The sequence below is a fragment of the Rhincodon typus genome, unplaced genomic scaffold, assembly GCF_021869965.1.
Source record: "Rhincodon typus isolate 14 unplaced genomic scaffold, sRhiTyp1.1 hic_rhity00002247, whole genome shotgun sequence".
Taxonomy (NCBI): Eukaryota; Metazoa; Chordata; class Chondrichthyes; order Orectolobiformes; family Rhincodontidae; genus Rhincodon; species Rhincodon typus.
In genome coordinates this window covers 3,315-25,000 of record NW_025967885.1, presented here as the reverse complement: position 1 = coordinate 25,000, position 21,686 = coordinate 3,315, and the positions used below count along the sequence as shown (strand labels likewise).

At 41.2% G+C, this 21,686-nt stretch overlaps 1 protein-coding gene across 1 annotated transcript in view; it reads right to left on the bottom strand.

The window, feature by feature from the left end:
* Positions 1 to 979: 979 nt before the first annotated feature.
* The window catches only part of ybx1 (Y box binding protein 1), a 21,294-nt gene continuing 587 nt past the window's right edge, over positions 980 to 21,686 (bottom strand). The window contains exons 2-10 of the mRNA XM_048593035.1: positions 19,701 to 19,764; positions 19,461 to 19,494; positions 13,496 to 13,585; positions 13,046 to 13,165; positions 10,475 to 10,666; positions 5,713 to 5,810; positions 3,797 to 3,962; positions 2,058 to 2,157; positions 980 to 1,335 (exon numbers count right to left, since the gene is read on the bottom strand). Of these exons, the coding sequence (XP_048448992.1) occupies positions 2,089 to 2,157; positions 3,797 to 3,962; positions 5,713 to 5,810; positions 10,475 to 10,666; positions 13,046 to 13,165; positions 13,496 to 13,585; positions 19,461 to 19,494; positions 19,701 to 19,764 (833 nt within the window). The 3' untranslated portion in view covers positions 980 to 1,335; positions 2,058 to 2,088. The remainder of the gene's footprint in view (positions 1,336 to 2,057; positions 2,158 to 3,796; positions 3,963 to 5,712; positions 5,811 to 10,474; positions 10,667 to 13,045; positions 13,166 to 13,495; positions 13,586 to 19,460; positions 19,495 to 19,700; positions 19,765 to 21,686) is intronic.

Genomic DNA, 21,686 nt, shown 5'->3' with positions numbered 1-21,686 from the left:
TTGATGTCTAGTCACTCAAAATGAAATGACGTGCCACATGTCTGCTTGGCATCAAACTGAAACAACTGCATTTCTTGCAACGGATGTGGTAGGAAAATCTAAGGACAATCTTAGAGATATCCACTAAAAGTAACCCTGAACAGATCAAAACATTCCAACTTACACATACAATGTGTTAAGAGCAAACAGCAACTCTGTTGGAAACATGAAAGTGAAGCTGAAGTGCACACATACTTTCCAGCATATGCTCAACTCTCCTAACAACACTGCACCCATACATTGCAGACTGCGGAAGCAAGTCATCTTAATCCTAAGGAGTGCAAAGATGACTCTCCTCAACTTGGTCACTGTTCCGTCACTCTTGTTAGGGCAAATTTCTTGAGCTCAGGCCCTATAGCAGCGTGGGTGCACTAATATGCATGGACGGCAGCACGAGGGCAATGAAGTATGGTAGCAAAGTATTAATGTTATACTATTCAGAGCCAAGTGTTCAAATTTGACCATGGTCGTGGGTTCCATTTTAGTTTTTAATTAATGGAACTTACAGTAATGGTGACCATAAAAACTACTGGACTGTCAGAAGTAAACTTATGTTCTTTAGGAAAGAAATTGCCATCTTCACTTTGTGCAACTACATCTGACTACAGACTCACTACAACTTGATTCTTAACTGCTCTATGAAAGTCTGTTGTGCCCAAAGCTGACTCACTGCCTTCAATGGCAATTAGAGATGAGCAATAAATAAATGCTCACCAAATACCCACATCCCCTAATGAAAGAACCTCGTGGTTTTAACATCTCCACATAGTTCAGCACCCATTCAACACATTTAACAGTTTTGCGCCTTAGATCTGCTAGATCACAGAGGGCTCAAGTTCAACAAAGGTAGGAAAAGACAAAAGGCTATTCACCATCTTGTGTCAAGGTTTCTTCGCATTAATACAGAAGTCATTCATAATACAAATCTCAAGACAGCAAATGGTGTTCTTTCGGACCTTTATTAGATGCCCGGTTGTACTTAAATTTCAGGTGTACAATGCTTACAAATTAAAAACTGGTATTTCAAAAATTCAAATTGACCAGATATCAAATAAGCTTAAAAACCATCTGAAGTAAAAAGGAAAATAGACCATCTACAAAAATCTGTTTTAAGCCAGTTCCAAAAAGCAGTTCCAGGAAAGGTTAAGAAACCATGCTGCATAGGTTTACTAGTGTGAAACATTCTGGTATCTGGTCAACTGTATGCAAGCACTGCAGATCTTCATTACAGTCGAAAGCTCACTTTTCTTATTATTGCTGGAATTTGACTTTGATGGTCTTCATTTGATGACAAAACTGCCAAACAAAGATGGAGAATTATTGCAGTTATACCAACAAACCAACTACGACCAGGTGAACACAAACATTCTGATGCTGCATGAGGTGCACAATTCACACACTAATACTACTTGGGTATGCAGGGGAGGTAATGGCCTAGTGGTATTATTGCTGGACTGTTAATCCAAAGACCCAGGTAACATTCTGGGGACCTGGGTTCGAATCCCACCATGGCAGATCATGGAATTTGAATTCAATTAAAAATATCTGGAATTAAGAATCTAATGACCATGAATCCTTTGTTGATTGTCAGAAAAACCCACCTGGTTCACTAATGTCTTTTAGGGAAGGAAACTACCATCCTCACCTGGTCTGCCTACATGTGACTCCAGGGTCAACCACACTGCTGTGGGTCTGAACTGCCCTCAGGGCAGTGAGGGATGGACAATAAATGCTGCCCAGCCAGTGACACCCACATCCCGTTAATGAATAAAGGAAAAAAAGAACTCCATCTAAAATACCTCATCCAAATAAAGAAGCTGATATCAAATCACTGACCACTGGCAAAATGCTGAACATAAATAGTGGCTGGCACCATGATGCAGTCACAGTACAAAGTTACTCAACTGTTGAACAATAAACACAATGCCAATCACTTCGTTGTCACTAATCTGTTAAAAGCAGTCACTGCAACCAGTTTGTATTTTATGATGCAACAATCCATTTATTGCAAGACTTACTTAGTTGATGTTAAGAGATGCTGAGCTGATGTTACTCAGCATTACCCTGCTCGGTCTCTGGAGCAGAGATGTTCTCAGCTGGTGTTTCGGATGCCTTGGTCTAAAAGATAGAAATAACCACATTAAAATATTGTGATTGAACGAAGCTGAATTAGACAATTTGGCAGGTTCCCCATTTTGTCAGCATGCACAGACTTTGCCCAGATGCAGAATCACTTAAGTGAAATTAGATGATCTATATAATAGATATTAGTTAACTGCCTACCCACCCCAAAAGCAAAAATAATATTGGTCATTTTGGAGAGAATATACAGCCTTACAACTAAAAATCACTAAAAAGAGCCTTCGTGCAGTGATGCAAACAATTTCAGGCTACTCAATGCTAGTATCTGGCAACAAAAACATGGTAGACCCCACCAAACCCCAAAAAGTAGCCAACAGGTAGATATACATATTAACCTTCCAGACAAATTTGGAAAAGCTGCAGTTTCTACACTAGCAAATATAGTATAATATTAATAAACATAAATTTGTATGACACCAAGCCAAAGAGTCACCAGAAAGAGCACAAATATTTCATCAGGGGCTAGATTCAAAACAAAAAAGGATAGTAGCAAGTTGTACGGAGAAAGTTTGAAAGCTTAGCCCTAAACAGCTGAATCCACACCAATCAATGGCAGGATGAAGGGAAGAGAGAGATGGACAATAGGCCAACTTAGGAGGAATGCACAGCTCTTACAAGTCAGGATGTTCAGATGACAACACAAGGATTAAAATTTTAAAAACCAATGCAAGACTGGGAACCAACGAGGCTGGCAAGCAAAAGGATGTCGGCCATCAGGTGCAAGTTAAGATGCATACAGTGGGGATTTAACTAGCTCAACTTATAGAAGTTGGAGATGGATACAGGAAGGGACATGTCAAGGGCCTGATCAGAAGCTTCAGAGGATTAATGCGGAGAGAGGATGGAAAGCTCAGTTCTGAGTCAAATAGTATATTAAGACTGAACAGTCTGTCATAAGCACTCTTTCAAATGAAAAGTCAAATCAGTTGTTCATCCAGAACAACTGTATTACAGATCAGAAGGGCCAGGCAAGGATATCACTGTTGAACACCAGTTTAGGAGAAACTGGAGGGGACAAAGCACAGATGTGTGAGTGATAGTATGTGGTAGGAGTCAGAGACAACCAGAGGTGTTGAGAAGAATTAGCCCATGTGCCATACAATCCTGGAGCAGTTTTGCTGAGCTAGAAAGTGGAATACTATGGAAGAAGGGTACTGTCAACTGCATCACAAACCAGAATATGACCCTTTCAACAAAATCAGGATAGAACAATTTTAAATTCAGTTGCAAAATGGAGAGAGATTAGAGAGCAAAAGGAAATTAAAGATGGATTGATTATTTGTAATAAGAGAGTCAAGAGCAGAATTGGGAGAGACAGAACCTGAAGGTAGGCAGTGTCTAATATCAGCTACAACTGGGCCAGAGAGAAGGGAATTTGGGTGGCGAAGATGACAAGAGGTAGGTATGATGACGAGATCACAGAACACAAAAACTGTGAAAGGAACTCCCAAGAGCATCTAGGAGTAGGTGCTAGGAAAGGAAGGAATTTGGCAGAGATACATTCAACTCAACAGTAAAAGCACAGAGGCAAACAATCATGTTTGGCGAATTTACCTCCATTTGAAAATCTCCAGGACAGCCACACCCATCAGGTGCTAACCACAATCAATCTTACCTCCTCGCCATCTTTTGGTTTAGGGTTTTGTGGTCGACGACGCCTATAGTTGTAGTTGCGGCGAAATCGTCTGGGGTGTGACTGTTGGTCTTGTTGGCCATCCCCTTGATTTTCCTTATCTTCTTCACTACTACCCTCCCTTGGTGGACGTGGGCGAGGGGGTCCTCTGTAACAAACCATTCATTCAAATTCATTTCACTACAGCATTAGATGCAGCACCTACTTTCAACCTCAAAAGAAAGTCAATGCATGCCTCATCAATGATTCTAACCAAATGACATTTGTCCACAACCTTAGGCCCATCTCACAATCAGAATTCCAAGTGCCGCAAAGATGCGCCCTATCCCTCTACTCAGGTCATAGCTGGACCTAGAGCATTTACAGCAGCCAAAATTGAGTGAGTGGATGCAGTCATGTGGATAAAGAATTGCATAAGAACTTAAAGCAAATTGCTGTAATGGATTGAGTACATACTATACACTGCTGCCAGTGCACCAACGGGGGAGGGAGCAAATGTCTCAAGTTGCTTTGTCCTGATGGTCTGGTGTTGATTCCCTAGAAGTGCTGTTGGGGGATGCCCTCACCGGGCATGGAGACGGCATTACATCAAGTCTTGATTTGCCTTTTGTAGCCAGTCTTTATACAGCTGGCTTATTTCAGTTTACGGGCAATGGTAACTCAAAGATGCTGATCATAGGGACTCTCAGTAATGGCAAAGGGTAGTGTGTTGGATCCCCTTGTAGGGACAGTTGTGAAACAGATGCTACTTGCCATATCAGGCCAAAATGGTATTGCGCCTTAGTTTTCCTTCATATTGGGGCTGTTTCAGTAATAAATTTGCTGTGATCATGCAATCAGCCAATAACCTAATCCTGTCCTTACAAGAGGCCATTGATGAAGCAAATGCAGATAACTCAGGTTCAGACTTTGAGTAAACAGAGCCTTTGTGGCAGTGGTAGTGTCCCTACTGCTAGGCCAGAAAACCTGGGTTTGAGACTCACTTGCCCCAACAGTATGTCGTAAGTGATTACAAATATCTAACCTGAGGAAGTCCTGGGGCTGAGGTAGTTGACCTCCTACAACACTGTCCTTTGTGCCAGGTAACACTCCAGTCAGTGGAAAACTTTCTACCTGACTCCCAATGGCCCCAGCTGTCAGGGATCTTTGATGCTATTCTGTCAAAATGTTGCCTTGATGTCAAAGGACAGGTCTCTTTCATTTCAGCTATTCATTTCCTCCTTATTTTAGGAGAAGGTTCTAATGAGATCAAGAGCCAAGCATATCTGGCAGACTGACAAATTGTGCTAAGAGTAGGAGATTGTTAAGCAAGTGAAGCTGATGACAACTTCAATGAGGACTGAGGAGCAATAATTAGACAAATTGGATCAGTCTTTCATTTTGTGGATATTAACAGGACACCTGGGCAAATCTTCTGCATCAAATGCTAGTAACTAGAGATACAGCTATTTCTGGAGCCGACCTTCAGCTTTACTGCTAGGGCCCACAGTTTTCACAGTACCCAATGCCACCAGCTTTTTCTCATCATATCAAAACTGAATTAGCTGAAGACCAGTAACTATGATGGAGGAGATCAAGAGATATTGTTTAACCACTTGGCACTAGTGGCTGTAAATGCTTCAGGGAAATGTGCAGAGCCACTTCCAGCATGATCTCCCATATTCTAAAATCAGGGTTGACTTCTTGGCTTTAGAAGTAGTTAAAGCAGGAGATATGCTAGACTCCAAGGCAGAAGTGAGAATGAATACAGTTGTTTTTAAGCCATTAAAGTGGTTCTGAATCAAACCAGAATTTGATCACCAATTTGGGGTATCACAGGTTTCCACTAGGGAATCACACACATTTTCAATAATTCCACAAGTTATTCAGAAAAACCAAAATCATAATCTGTTGCATACCTGCGGTAGCGTGGACGGTAGCCCCTAAAACGATTTTGTCCTCTGTTGGGTTTACCACCCTCCTCCCCAGCAGCTTGGTTTTCATTTATTTCACCACCCTTCGAAAATAATAAGAACCGATATAACATTAGTTTGGTTCATCTGATCCCAGAAACCCAACACAAATATGCTTAAGAGCTAGATAAATTTCAAATGCAGGTTCTCAAAACTATAATTTCTGAAAACCATAACTGAGCAAAGAAAATGTAAAAAAATCAAAAAAGAATAATGAAAAAGTGAGCTGTGCCAATCAGTTTCAACAGAAGAGGACTAACATCTCTTGTTTTCTAGCCAAAGTTTACTTTCTTGAAGAGTCACAGCAGTGTGGGAAATCCAAGTTATTCTAACATCAGAACAGGGGAAAGCCATTCAGCCCACTGAGCTTGTAACGCCATTCAATTATGTAATGAATCACCTCTCATTTTCCTGCCCTATCTTCATAACTGTCAGTGTCATTAGACTTCTGGACACTGGTCAATTTCTGCCTCAAATATGTTGAGCAATCTCAATTTCTCAGCACCTGGGTAGAAAATCCCAGGGATCTTGCTACACAGGGTAGTAGGTGTGTACTTCTGTACTGATATCCACTCAATAACAGACCATTTGCCTTTCTAGGCTAGCAGGAACTGCAGATGCTGGAGAATGAGATAAAAAGGTGTAGAGCTGCATGAACACAGCAGGCCAAGCAGCATCAGAGGAGCAGGAAAGCTGAAGTTTCCAGCCTAGACCCTTTCTGAAGAAGGGTCTAGGCCCGAAACATCAGCTTTCCTGCTCCTCTGATGCTGCTTGGCCTGCTGTGTTCATCCAGCTCTACACCTTGTTATCTCATTTGCCTTTCTAACTGCTTACTGTATCTGCATAGTTCACTCATGAACAAAGACATCCAGGTCCCTTTGGTCACCTCCACTTCCCAATCTCACTAAGTAATATTCTACCTAAAAATGAACAGGTACACACTTGCACATTGTGTTTCATTTATGATGATCAAGCTCATTTCACTTGGCCTGTCCAAGTTCTCTCATCAAATATAGAACAATTGTTGTTTACATCCAAAACATGTATTAAACTGTTACGGTTGGGGACCTAGCACTGATCCTTGCAACAACCCATTGGTAATGGGTTGCCACCTTAAGAATGGCCTGTTTATTTCTATTTTGCTGTCTGTGAACCAACTTTCACCTTCATCATTTTCCTCCAATCACATGCAATTCAAAATTTATTTTAAATCTCCTGTGGGACATTAAAAGCCATCAGGTTGAGAATTTAACTTGTAAAATTGACTAAGTCCAATAAGTATGTCAAACATGACTTCCCTTTCTGACATCCATAATTGCTCTGCCCAATATTACCACCCCACTTTACGTCAGGAGATCACACCCCTCATTACCAACCAGCTAACAGAGCAATAAACTATAGAATTTTGAAAGGTAACCATTCATTCGATCCACATCCTTTAACACTGGGATGAATCTCATCTGGTCCAGAGAGACTTATCAACCCCCAATCCAGTTCACATTTCAAGTACACAAACTGATTTCTTTAAATTCTTCGTCTCTCATTCCTCGATAACAATATTTTTAGGAGAACTGGCATCATCTTCCTTGGAGACAGACTGAGCAATTACTGAATTTTGCTACCATTCCCCTATTCTTCGCTACAAATTCTCCTCTTCCCATGGGTAATGGGTTCATATTTATCCTCTTCACATACATAAGTCTGCCTTTAGGAGCTTCATTAGTTGGGATTTATATTCTTTAGTTTCCTGGCTCCACCTTTTCAGGGTTCAAAATTGCTCCCAATCATCCTGGCTACCAATACAGAACATCTCCAGATATAAAAATGCAACCCTTGATGTATTTTGTGAACCACCATGCAGTTACCTTTCCATTTGAGTGTTTGTGTCATAGAGGAATATATATGTTTTAGACAATCGTATCTACTGACAAATAGCTTAGCATATTGTCTGAACCACGAGCCCTCACACAAATTCCCTTCTTCAGATTTAAGACTAGTTTCAGAATGAAACAGTTAAATCCTTTCATATCATAGTCAGCCTTATCAAAGACTTATTATTTATAGCATTTTTAACTTACTAATTCACACGATGTGACATCACTGGCCAGGCCAGTATTTATTGTCCATCCCTAATTATGCAAAAGGCAGTTATCAACCACATTACTGTGGGTTTGGAGTCACATGCAGGCTAGACCAGCTAAGGATGGCAGATATCCCTCCCTAAAAGGACATCAGTGAACCATAACTCATCTCGTATACACTCCAGGATTCATCTTCCACAGCGCAGAGTTGCCCATTACTACTACCTTGGCTATTAGATGCATCTCCAATTTCTTGATTAGTACTATACTCTATGTTAGAGTATCAGTCACCACAACATTGCAACCAATTGGTGCCCCTTGCTGTTTTTGCTTTGTCCCAAACTGGTTCAAGTTCTTAACCCGTGATCCAAGGTCATTTTACTAATATACTGATCTCACTCCTTAATTTCTTTCTTGAATATCCATCCAAAATGATGAATATCTTTTACATTCAACTCTCAACCTTGGTCAACCTGTAAGCATATCGCCAACAGCGATTAAACCAGATCAATTCACTCCAATTTGAGTATTTACCAAAAAGTGTTTGATTTGAATGCAATGTCTATGCCGATGAACTGCTTTTATTTCTGCTTCTGGAACAGCTTATATCCCCTCCCCACGGTCATTTCCTCAAGAGTGTAAACCTGTCAGCAACGAGACATCCAGCATTTCATTGGTTTGGGTGCCTATGGCAACACTGGGCACCTCAAACAAAATATTCAGCATTTTAGTTTTGAAGATAGGACAAGCCCAAGTTATTCTATAAGTCAACTATTTAAATTCCATTCAACCTTAATACATGCAGACCATCACAAATCAGCCATATCTCTTTCCTTGGTCTTGCTGCCAATATGGCAACAGATAGGTAAGCATTCTGATCCATGCAAACTCAACCAAAATGCATCAGGATCCTGTGCGCACACGTGATTCCCGTCAGGAAAGGTAAATCAAGTCTTTTCGTTAAGCTTTATCACAGGGAGAAAATTTCAGAAGCAAGTCTAACAGTTTATATGCAGTCGTTGGAGTACTATTCCTATTGTAAGTTAGAACCATTCCTGAAAGCTGACAATTCAAATCTACAGACAGCATGGGGATTAGACCATAACACATGGGAGTAGAATTAGACCTTTCAGCCCATCGAGTCTGCACCACTGTTCAATCATGGCTAATAGGTTTCTCAGCTGAATTCTCCTGCCTTCTCGCCATAATCTTTGATTCCCCCTACCAATCAAATAGCTGTGTCTTGAATATCCAGAATGACTTGGCTTCCATACTCCTCTATGGGAATGTGTTCTGTGTATTTACCACCTTGTGGCTGAAGAGATTCCTCATGTCAGTTCTAAAAGTTTGTGCTTTCGCTAAGGCCCTAGTCTCTCCTGTTACTAGAAATATCATTTCCACACTCACTCTTTCCATTTTCAATCAGATCCCGGTTTATCCTTCTTAACTCCATCAAGAACAGATCCAGATTCCTGAACCACTCCATCCCCAGGATCATTCTTGTAAACTCCCTTGTAAATCCTCTGGACCCATTCGAATGCCAGCATTTCCTTAGATAGAGGGGCAAACTGTTCACAATATTCCAAATGCAACCTAACCATGCCTTCTATTATGGAGGCTGAATATTTCTGCTCTTGTATTCTAGCCCTCTTGAAATGAATGCCAAGATTGCATTTGCCTTCCTAAGTGCTATATGAACCTGCATGTTAACTTTAACAGAACACTGAACTAGGATCCCAAATACTCGTGTGCTTCAGATTTCCAAAGCCTCTAATCTTCTTACCAAACTGCATAAACTCTCAATCGCCAACACTGTATTTCATCCGTTGCTGATTCTTATCCACATTCTTATCCTGTTCAAGTCCTTCTGCAGTCTCCCCACTTCCTCAACACTACTTGTCCCACCACCTACCTTCATGTAATTGCACGCATAACAAAAATCACCTTACACATCTACAATCTTGATGAAGGAGCTAAGGTGATGAATTGTGGTCCCAACACTTGCAGAATTCCACTAGTCACCAGCTGCCATCCTGAAAAGGATGGGTGTTGAAGGCCTAATGGAAATCAACAAGCCTTCAAATCTCTGGAAATTTGCGGTTGATTTAAAAGTGGCCAGTAGATTCAAAGGAATTTTTTAAAAAGCTACCATCTACTCCCTGAATAGTAATAAAACTGCTTAACATGTCAAAATAAAGCAAACAAATAGAACACTGCCAGTCATCAAATCAAGGACAGAAATATTCAAGATTAGAGCCACTCAACTCAGCAACCTTAAATACACACGAGATTAGAGAAGTGGGTCAAATCGCATTTGCTGGAAAATCTAAAATACACATCCAAATCAGTGAAAGAAAAATTTACATCAAGTCAGTCACCGTTATCAGCTTCCTAAGCCAGAAATAATATGTTACATCAACAGTGAAGGATGTGTTTCAATAGATCAAAGTGTTTCTTATCCACGAAGTGGAGGCACTTCAGCAAGTCTTCTATCCATCCCAATAAAACATTATGGTGTAAAGGGAAAACATTTAGCACCATCTTTCTGGAAAATTACCAATATATCAACAATGCAATTAACCAAAAATGCAAAGAACAATCTCTACAGTGAACTCCCTTTATGCTACCTCAGTAATTTCTCCCTGAGGCTGGTTGCTATATTGTGGACGGCGACCATAGCGGCGACGGACAAAGTAAGGTGGATAACGCTGTCTTCTGTATGGAGGACGATGCTGTTGATTTTGATATTCCTGATTTTCTCCATCTGTTGCTGTCTCTGCTCCATCTCCTTTCTCTCCACCTTCTATGTTCTGTTGGTACTAATTAAAAATCACAGGGAAGCTATTCATTGATATTAACCCAAAAGAAGTTAACTAATCAAGCATGATAGGAAAGCAGTAGGTAAGCAATGGATACAAGTACACATTTTCTTGGATGTAAAAGTCTCAAATAGATTTGATGCCACTACAAAGAATGCAAATTCAAAATAATTATTTTGCCAACTAACCAATTAAACCTATTTTGCTATCTAATATAAAAGAGAACTTGTGACAGTACACGCATCCCTATCACTGGGTCTAAAGGCTCAGGTTCAGGTCCCACCTACTAGATATGTCCTAACACACTTGAACAGATTGATTAAAAATATCTAAAACACACTCAATCATCATCAGCACAAGCAAAATCTAGATTAAACTACTTTCATTAATGCCCTCTAACTATTTGGCAATGCTTTGATAATTTAGAACACAATGACCGGAGACAAGTCTCAAATTTTCACAACATATAAATGTGAAACTAAGTACACTTTTATACAGTTAAAAACACCAGTTTCACTTCACCTGTTAAGGAAAAAATTGAAATGTTTTTAAAATCCTTAATATCAGCAAAAACAAAAAACATAAAGCAAACACCTTTATAGTGAAATAATAAAAATAACTCAAAGCTGCATAGATAAATTGTTTAATATCCTCCATTTTCACAATATTTGCAGTGTTCAATTATTTGCATGCTCACATCATGATCATTGACATTTACAGCTCAGAAAAAGGCTTTTTGACCCATTGAGTCTGCACTGGTCAACAAGCACCCCCCCACTATTCTAATCCGTGTCCTCACGAAGACCTTTTACATAGGTTTATGACCAAATGGCAGGATTGTTCAAGGTAACAGGTATAACTGTCCAAATTAGACATAAGAAATGACATATGGACTTGCAAGCTTGCTGTGCTTTTCAATAAGTTAGTGAATCTTCAGCACGAATCCCAGTTTCCTGCCTATTCTCCATATCCCTCAATTCCTTCAAAAATCTGTCTTAGTTCTACAAGTCTCTGAGATACAGGGTTTGTATTTAAATTTAATCTGAATGACCCTAATGGAATGCATCCTAGGATACTACAAGAGACGGTGGGGGAAATAGCAAATGCGCCTACAGTAATTTACCAAAATTTGCACAAAAGGCTGCTGCACAAAATAAAGGTGCTTGGCATTGTATTAACATGGACAGAAGATTAACCAACAATAAGCATAGAGCAGGCATAAACGGGCGTTTTTCCGGTTATCAGTGACTAGTAATGTGCCTCAGGGATCAGTGGTGGGTTAATACATTGCCATGCACCTTTATCTTGTGCAACTGTTTACAATTTACAGAAGTGGTTTAGAGCTGGGGATGAAGTGTAATGTGTCAAAGTTTGCAGTTGATACTAAGAAGAAGGGTAAAGCATGCAGAGGACACAGTCTGCAAAGAGATATAGATAGGTAAAGTGAGAAAGTTTGGCAGATGGAGTACAATGTTGGTAAATGTGATGTCATCCCTCTCGATAGGAAGAAAATGGACTATTACGTAACCTAAATGGTGAAAAACTGCAGCATGCTGCTGTGGAGAGAGACTTGGGTATCCTTGTGCATGAATTACAAAACGTTGGCTTGCAGGTGCAGCAGGTAATTAAGGTGGCAAATGACATATTGTCCTTCATTGCTACCGGGATGGGGTTTAAAAACAGGGAGGTTATGCAGTAGCCGTACAGGGTGCTGGTGAGGTCACACCCACAGTAGAGCGTAGAGTTTTGTTCTCCTTACTGGCACTGGAGGTAGTTCACTAGGTTGATTTCAAAGTTGAGACAGTTGGCTTATGAGGAGAGATGGAGTCAATTGGCACTATACTCATTGGAATTTAGAAGTGGGGAGGCAGACTAATCAAGGAAATAGACAAAATAGAGGCAAGGAAGTGGTTTCCACTGGCAGGGGAAACTAGAAGTAGGAGGCATTGTCTCAAAATAAAGGAGCAGCAGATTCAAGACAGCTGCGGAGGAAATTCTTCACCCAAAGGGTTGTGAATCTGTGGAATTCCCTGCCCAGTGAAGCAGTCGAGACTCTCATTAAATTTATCTTTGCCTTAAACATTATGGTGAGAGACCAGATAAGTGGAGGTGAATCCACAAGATCAGCCATGATCTTACTGAAGCTCGACAGGCCAGATGGCTTTCTCCTCTCCTATTCTTACTCTTAATTTTAAATTTATTAGCAATAGCCACGGTAGCAATTTCTCTAGATATTCTCCAGCTATTCCCAGTAGTACACAGCAGTTAGGTGCTTCCATATAAAGAAGGAGCCAACATTCGGTTTACATTTTCAGATGCTTTCACCAGATAACTCTGACCCAAATGCGCAACTGATGAGATCATTGGTTTTATACTTACATTACGTGGTGGCCCTCGGCGACGAGGGTTGTAGCGACGGTAACGATTTCGGTCCGCAGCATATCGGCTTCCTTGGACTGGAACTCCACCTGGACCAGTGACATTTGCCGCCTCTGCACCCTACAAAGCACAGGGGTTACATGCAGAAGAGAAAACTTGAGGTACGCATAATGTTGTTCTTATTTAGGATCAAACCTGCCACATACTTTACTTTGTAAGTCAGCAGGAACATGATGTTACACCTAACTCAGCAGAATGAAGTTGAGGGAATACAAACTTTTAGTAATGTTAACAAGTAAATGCACAACTATATCAAGGTGCTACAAACGCAGCGAAATAACTTCACAATGGATAGCTGTTTAACTTTAACATTTTGTTACAACGGTAATGTTTTGAACTTGAACATGAACACATCTGAGCCAGTGTCAACTTAGTACAAACTAACAATACCTTTTCACCTTCCACTACGTCAAACTCCACAGTTTCACCGTCTCCAACACTACGTAGATATTTCCGTGGGTTATTCTTCTTTATGGCAGTCTGCAAAGAATTCAATGCCTTAAGATTTCAAGTTTTCTTCATATATAAAAGCTGCATTTTGTGACGGTTAAAAGAAATGCAACATATCTGGAGGCAACAAGGTAAGGTCAATCTGGAAAGTCAACTATGTCCCTACACAGATAAGACCTGAGGATTACAAATGTTTTCTGCAATTGAGAAACTAAGAATTAAACATTCAGAGTTCATGAAGTCATCGTGCGCTTATTAAAATCCAAGTACAGCCTTACTTTGGATATTTAGCCAGATAGGATCAGTAGCCCATTCAAGTTTACAGAAAATCTTGCCCAGATAGGGACCCCTGAAACAAAGAGCTAGGCTCCAACAACCACCAACCTGGAATTTCAGCATTAGGTAAACTGCAGACAAAAAAAAAAATAAACACTGCTTACATTCAAATGACACTGATCAAAAATAAGCTGGATGCATAAACAGCAACAGCTCTCCTTATACAAAAATTATGAGAATCCAAGATAGTAGGAACTGCAGATGCTGGAGAATCCAAGACAACAAGGTGCAGGGCTGGATGAACACAGCAGGCCAAGCAGCATCATAAGAGCAGAAAGGCTGATGTTTCAGGCCCAGACCCTTCATCAGAAAAGGGGGAGGGGAAGGGGGTTCTGAAATAAATAGGGAGAGAGTGGGAGGCGGATAGAAGAAGGCGGATAGAAGATGGATAGAGGAGAGGATAGGTGGAGAGGATAGGTGGAGAGGATAGGTGGAGAGGATAGGTGGAGAGGAAACAAACAGGTCAAAGAGGCGGGGATGGAGCCAGTAAAGGTGAGTGCAGGTGGGGAGTTCGGGAGGGGATAGGTCAGTACCGCATCTCAAAACCAGTTCAGCTCGCCCCCGCCTCCCTAACTTGTTCTTCCTCCCACCTCAAGCCGCACCCCCATCTCCTACCGACGAACCTCATCCCGCCCCCTTGACCTGTCCGTCCTCCCTGGACTGACCTATCCCCTCCCTAACTCCCCACCTACACTCACCTTTACTGGCTCCATCCCCGCCTCTTCGACCTGTTTGTTTCCTCTCCACCTATCCTCTCCTCTATCCATCTTCTATCTGCCTCCCCGTCTCTCCCTATTTATTTCAGAACCCCCTTCCCCTCCCCCTTTTCTGATGAAGGGTCTGGGGCCGAAACATCTGCCTTTCTGCTCCTATGATGCTGCTTGGCCTGCTCGTGTTCATCCAGCCCTGCACCTTGTTATGAGAATCCAAGCCTGGATTCATAATTATACAATTCAATAATTAATTTTAAATACCTTTCAGAAGCTTAAAAATTCCCAAGCCCCCATTTACTAATAATATGTGTAATTTCCAAATTTGGAACGTTTCATTCCTGTAGTTACATTGTCACTTAATGCAGTTTCTCTGGGACTATGGACTGCTTAAGATCTAAATGGGTTTTGCAGACCTTCTCCAATGAGATCATGTATTCTAAGAATGCAAGATGCCCTGATGGCAGAAATGTCACTTTATACTAAACAAGTATCAGCAATGTGCTAGAGGAGACTTAAAACAGGAGGAAAAAGCTTCAAAACACTCAGCAATAAGTAAATGAGAGTGCCACAGCTAAAACTGTCAACATTTCCCCAAAAGAAGCTACTAAACCTAAGCCACCAGGAAGAGTGCAGGCATTGTGTGGTGAAGTATCCAACAGGCATGTTGCTGAACCTGTAGGATTAGCTTTTGGGTGAAGGCAAACGTTTTTGCATCACTCATATCTACGTTTACTTTAAATCGGACTGCCCCAAAAAACCTCATAGGTTTAAGGGACACTGATGCAGTTTATATTCAGAAATAAGCCATGATGCTAGGCTACAAATAAGATGGGAACAGTGGTTTCCAATCCATTTAGAAATAGACCTTCAAACCAAAAAAAATTATTTGACAACCACCACTTTAAAGCTTGCAGGATAGCCAGATCTATTGGATTTCAAAATGCCAACACATTCTAAAAACATACCAAGATGGCACTAGATTGCTCATCAAGTTGTCCTTTAGGTAAACATTACTGCAGTGAGACTTTACATGTTCAGCAAAAACAAAAATATATATTGTCTGATCACCAGGACCAAAGGAAAACAGCAACACGTATTGGTGTTGGCATTCCATTACTAACAACTTAAGTAAAATATCTAACAAATATAGTACACTTTCTAGTTGTTCCAATCAGTGTACAACACTGCAAAAATACAACTTACTCAGTTACATCACTTTCAAAGAGACAAAAATAACAGAACTGGGCAAGTCAGCAAGGCCATGGTTTTCAAAAAAATTTCAAGGGATATGAGCACACCAGATGGGTCAGCATTCACTACCTATCCATCGATGCCCTTGAGAAAGTGAAGTGGAATAGTCTTCTTCAATCACTAGGCTTACTTGCGATTGATTGAATAAACCGGCACGATGAGGAACATTACTTTCAAGCTCTGAGGTCATACAACCTGGTGCAAGGGTTTGTTCACGGCAATAAGCGTTTGCATCATTGACTTCCAGGTTCAAACGTTAGTACCGTGCAGATTCAAATTCTATCATCTGCCATAGCAGGATTGAAACCCAGGTCGCCAGAACATTATCAGGTTCTCTGGATTACCTGTCTAATAAGAACACCACCATGCCATCACCTTCCCCCTTAAGACAATAATGCATGAATTTTCCTGGGACCCTGTCAATTATCTAAACTGGAATCAAATAAAAAGTACAGCAGGAACTCATCCTCCCTCCTTCCCCAAATGATCAAGTCACTACATCACACTGGCATGCTTTACAGATTTTTGACAAAAGGAAGTTATGGAGACACGGGAACTGAGAGAATGGGAGACAGTCTTCACAGGAAGCAGGGTGTGAGGATATACAGTCCAGGCAGCAGAGGGAATCGATGGGTTTACAGGGCATCGGGTAAACAAACCCAAGACTGGGTGATCGCTTCACAGAGCATCTACGTTTGGCCCACAAAAAAAAAAACCATGAGCTTCCAGTCACCTGCCACTTTAATACCACCCTGTTTCCTGGCTGACATCTGCCTCAGGCTTGTCGCAGTGTTCCAGCAAAGCTAAGTGCGAGCTGGAAGAATAACACCTCACTTTCCGCATGAGGACCCTGCTGCCTTCTGGACTCAAGAGTTTAATAATTTTAGGACATGGGAGAGTTCAGGCCCTCGGTCCCTACCCCACAGCAGGCCTTGTTATCACATAGCCTGACATTACACACTACTTACTGTTAGCCACTAAATCTCCATTAACAACTATTCGCCCTCCTAGCCAGACAGTTATCCACCCTTCGTCTGTCCAACTGCTCTTCTCTCTCTTTGGGCTCTCTCCCCACCTATCATTCACTCCTTAACCCCTCCCCATCCACCCTATCTTCTGCATATAAACCAACATTTTCCAAGCTACCATCAGTTCTGAGGAAGCGTCCTAAACCCTAACGCTATCACAGACTCAAAAACGTGAACTCTTGATTTTTCTTCAGAGACACTGCCAGACCCACAAAGCTTTTCCTGCAATTTCAGTTTTCTTTCCCAATTTGCACCATCAGCAGTTCTTTCAGTTTTTATTTAATACTATAACGGAATGGGTGGACCACGCAGAACAGGTAGATCAAATACCATTGGCCCATATCTAATGAGCTGGAGAAATGGCATTCCCAATCTTCATGTATGAACTTCTGGACAATGTGTATCTTTCCTCTCAGAGCCAACTCAAACTGACCTCTCTCTACTATCATATTCTCACCTCATACAATCCCATGCTGCCAGGTTATTGAAAAGATCATCTGGTTTACTCAAACTTTTAGCAACATATCAAAGTGAACAAAAGCAGCTGTTAACTCAAATTATCCATTGCCTTTACGAACATACAGCTGGTAATCTTGCCCTTGCTACGTACATCAGTAAACTGATAGTGGATATTTGGTAATCCTTTATTGCTGCTGACATTTAGAACCTGACCACATCTGGTTTACTGAACTTTAATCAAGACACCACTGTAGAATTTTCCACCTACCCACCTTCACAACTTTAATAAATGGACCTTCTGAAGATTATCCCAAAATCTCCAGTGTTTCCCCATTTAGAAAATGGGAACTTCAAGGGTCCACATTGCTCAAACTCTACCCATATGGATAACATATGTAGAAAGAATTCAAATTTAACTAGTCAAGCAATCACGGGCGGGAACTATTTAAGCCTTTGTACAATCCAGATTTGTTCCAAAGTCTCCAGCTCCTCAAATCAAGCAACTTTCAATTCTTGTTTCTGTTCAGGTGTAATGTCAGCAAGCAGTTCATCATTGAGTGTACCAGAATCAAAAAGTGTCCATTCAAAAAGCTGTTGATATTAGTCAATTGAAATTTTGATACATGAGCCAAGATGTTTGGAAACACTCAACAGGTCTGGCAGTGTCTATGAAGACAGAAACAAATGTTTCAAATTACTGATTCTTCATTTGAACTCAGTGCTGAAGAAAGGTCACAAGTCTGAAACACTCAAGAAGCTGCCAAATCACCTAAGCATGTCCAACATTTTCTTTCAAATTTTCAGTATCTAACAGTAGGCAACTTCCTCTTCATTAAGGCCTTTAGACAAGGCAAGCCAATGTTGCAAGCAGAGTATCGATACAGATGGGCTATGATCCAAATGAGTGCAGATGCTAAACTGTCAACTTTTAATCAAGGTTGAGAAACACTACATAAATGCAATTGTTTCTTCTGTGCCACTCAAATATATTGATGCGCTTTGCTACAAGTTTCCGCAAGACATTAAGGATTTCAATTTTAACATGAATGCAGACACTAAAAAGCATCTCACAAAAGGTGGGGCCAGAGTATGAAAGCAATGTGTATTCGAACATTTGAAAATCCTTCAAATCCACTTTCACATGAAGAAGCAGCAGCAGCACTGTGGGTTATTTCACCAAATGAGGCAGATGGGATCCCATCAATTATTAGATCACATTTATTTATGTAACGTAACATTTAAAGAAGTGTAGCCCGTTCAGCCCATTAAGCCTATCCCACAACAATACAATCAGGCTGATCTGCTCCAGGCCTCAATGCTTCAACATCTCAAAACTGCAAACATCCATTTACTCCCTCTGTACAGTGATGTAGCTGCCACTAAGAATTCCAGACATTCGCTCCCATTTGTAAAAAAAGAATTCCTTTGCATCTCAATTGTAAGTTTGCCCCCTCATTAAGCAACTATGTCCCTTAATTCAAGATTGATCCCACACTAGTGAAAACATCTTCAAGATGTTTATGTTTCAATCAGATCACCCCCATTCTTAACTGGAGACAAAAAGTCCATTAGTCTTAACGACTTGCAACTCATGCATGTAAAATTTTTCTTTTGTGCTCAACACCACCCAGATCCCTCTGCACTGCAATCGTGTTGGAGTCTCTCCATATAAATAGTCTACTTTTTAATTGTTCCAACCAAAGTACGTAACCTCACATTTTCCTTCATTAAACTCTACCTGCTAAGTTTTTTGTGCATTCACTATCTACCTTACAAATGATTTAGCGCTCATGACAACACATCCACCCAACTACTTTTGGTATCAACTGCAAATCTGAACACATTATATCCTACCCCCTTTAACCAGACACAAGCAGTAAATAATTCAGGTCCTAGGGCTGATAGCACTCCAACAGTTATGTCTTTCCAACCCCAAAAAAATATAATTCCAACTTTCTTCTGCATTAACCAGTCTATAACACTGCCTGTTTACCACTAGCATAACTGTGACATGCCATGGCTCAGTAATGGCATACTTGTCCACATGTATCATATATCCAAAAGTCTTTTGGGATTTCTACCAGTTGTACGCATGTAATTCTTAGAATACACACTCACCTGATGTACAAACACATCTTCCTTCGTATCATTCCTAAAAAGCAAAAAAAAATTATAGTTCACACATCTGTACCATTTTGTCCAAGGTCATTTATTTTCCCTATTGACATCTGTAAGGCAACTTATTCACTGATTTAACTTAATTTTAATAATTTTACACATTATGTAGATGTTTCCAGTAATGAAAACTATAATCACAAAAACTTCTGTAACTACTATGCTCAGAAACTATCCACAGACCTGTTGATAAATCCGTAGCCATTTCGTACATTGAACCACTTTACTGTTCCAAGAACCTTTGTTGCTGAAAGAGAAGAAATGGTTTGCTATATTTGAATCACAATTTTGATGCACATGCTTAACTTTCAATGAATAACATCTGATCTAATTTAGGAACAAAGCAGTAAAATCTCACCAGAACTCTAAGCCACATGAGTAGCAATTTACTTTTAGAAGTCAGAATTGGTAAATCACCATCTGGCTGCAAATTTCCAGGGTAGGTGCTGGGTAGAGATGGTAGCATGGAACAACGCAATAACTGATGACAGATCCCACTCAATCTAGATCTACAATTAGTGTCCTATTACCATCTGTAGAAACATCTACAATGTTAATGTCAATAAATGCCCTCTTCAATATTCCTCAATATGAGAGAACAGGAGGCAGCAAGGCATTAAGTCTACTGCATCATTCAATATGATAAGACCCAATCTTAAACTTCAAGATCAACTTCTCACCCAAAGCAAACAGAAATATAACATGGGTATAAGGGTCTAGACAACCAAGCCAACCTTAATCCAAAACATTATTAAATCGGACAAGTTAAAATGCTAGACTTATCCAAGATTACCCAATATACCATATTTATTTCAACGAAGAGCAACTCAGAGGACATCAGTATTGGTGTAAAAGACTTACTGAGCTCAGCAGAGAGCCAGCCGAGTGAATTGACTTGTCATGTTTTGTTTAATACAGCTATATCACATGATCGGACTCATCAATCGCTCCATGCAAACTATCTACATGCCAGTTAACAATTTAACTGCTCAGTCACCCCAAACAGTCAAAGCATATGATACTTATTCAAATTTGGCTACTAGAAATGGACATCCATTTGTCAAGATGGCAAAAGCCTTGAATGGTGTTTTATTTAAGTGGGTTTCAATTTCAATATAAAGTTGATGCCCAATGTCATTGTGCCAGCCATGATCTGCAACTTAATAACACTTAATAAAAGGTTAACATGGATGAGAATACACTGTTGTCTGAACAGTCCCACAAGAATGCAAAGCTACATCATTGGAATTAGATGCAAAACAAACCCTACAAGAGGAACGTGGCTACAGCTTCATCCAACTACATGATCAACCCACTAAGAACAAACATACTTCGTCTTGTGCTTCACTGCTAGCAACTGCCAAAGTTCACTGTCCAATGAAGTCTTATAGATCCTCCTTGGCACACTGCCAAGTCAATAAAGCTGCAAAATCCAGATTAGAGCGAGTCGCACATTTACACTGGGGTAGCGTTCAGAGATAAGAGCACTAAAAACGTAAAAACCTTCAGAAGGCCATGCAGATTAAAGACAAGTTCACCACAGGTAGAATAGCGGAAAGATGGACCTTCTGGCAGCAGGAGACAGCTCTCACTGAAGATGGGTCCCGCCTTCACCCCTGACACCAAGGCCAACGGAGCCCTCACCTGAAGCCCCACCGGACACTGGCGGGGAAGGGGGGAGAGAATGTCCATACATGTAACATGACACTGGGGGCCTGTTCCCCCCTCTACCTTCACTTTCCCTATAAGGCTGGAGTAGGTCTCCTGCCCCTTCCCCCCCAACCCCTCTCTATGCCCGATGACCCCGGGCCCGAGCGCGGGGAGAGATCGAAGCCGCTCGGAACCCGGGACGGGCCGTGTTCCAGGCCCCAGTTTGAATCGGGTTCCGCTCCAACGTCTCCCCGGCGGCGGTTTGAGTTTGAGGTGGGTCCCGAGCGCGGGTTCCAAACGCCCAGGAGCCGCTGGTACAGGCCCAGACCTTGCGACACGCTGCCGACATGTGGCCGGGCCGGAGGCGGGGGACACACACACACACACACACAACCTCCCTCTCCCCACCACCCCACACAACATCCACCGACACGGAACAATAGGAGCCGGAACACCCCCCCGCTTTAACCCGAGGGGGGGTATGACCCGAACCCCCACCGCTTTCCTGTTGGGGGGGGG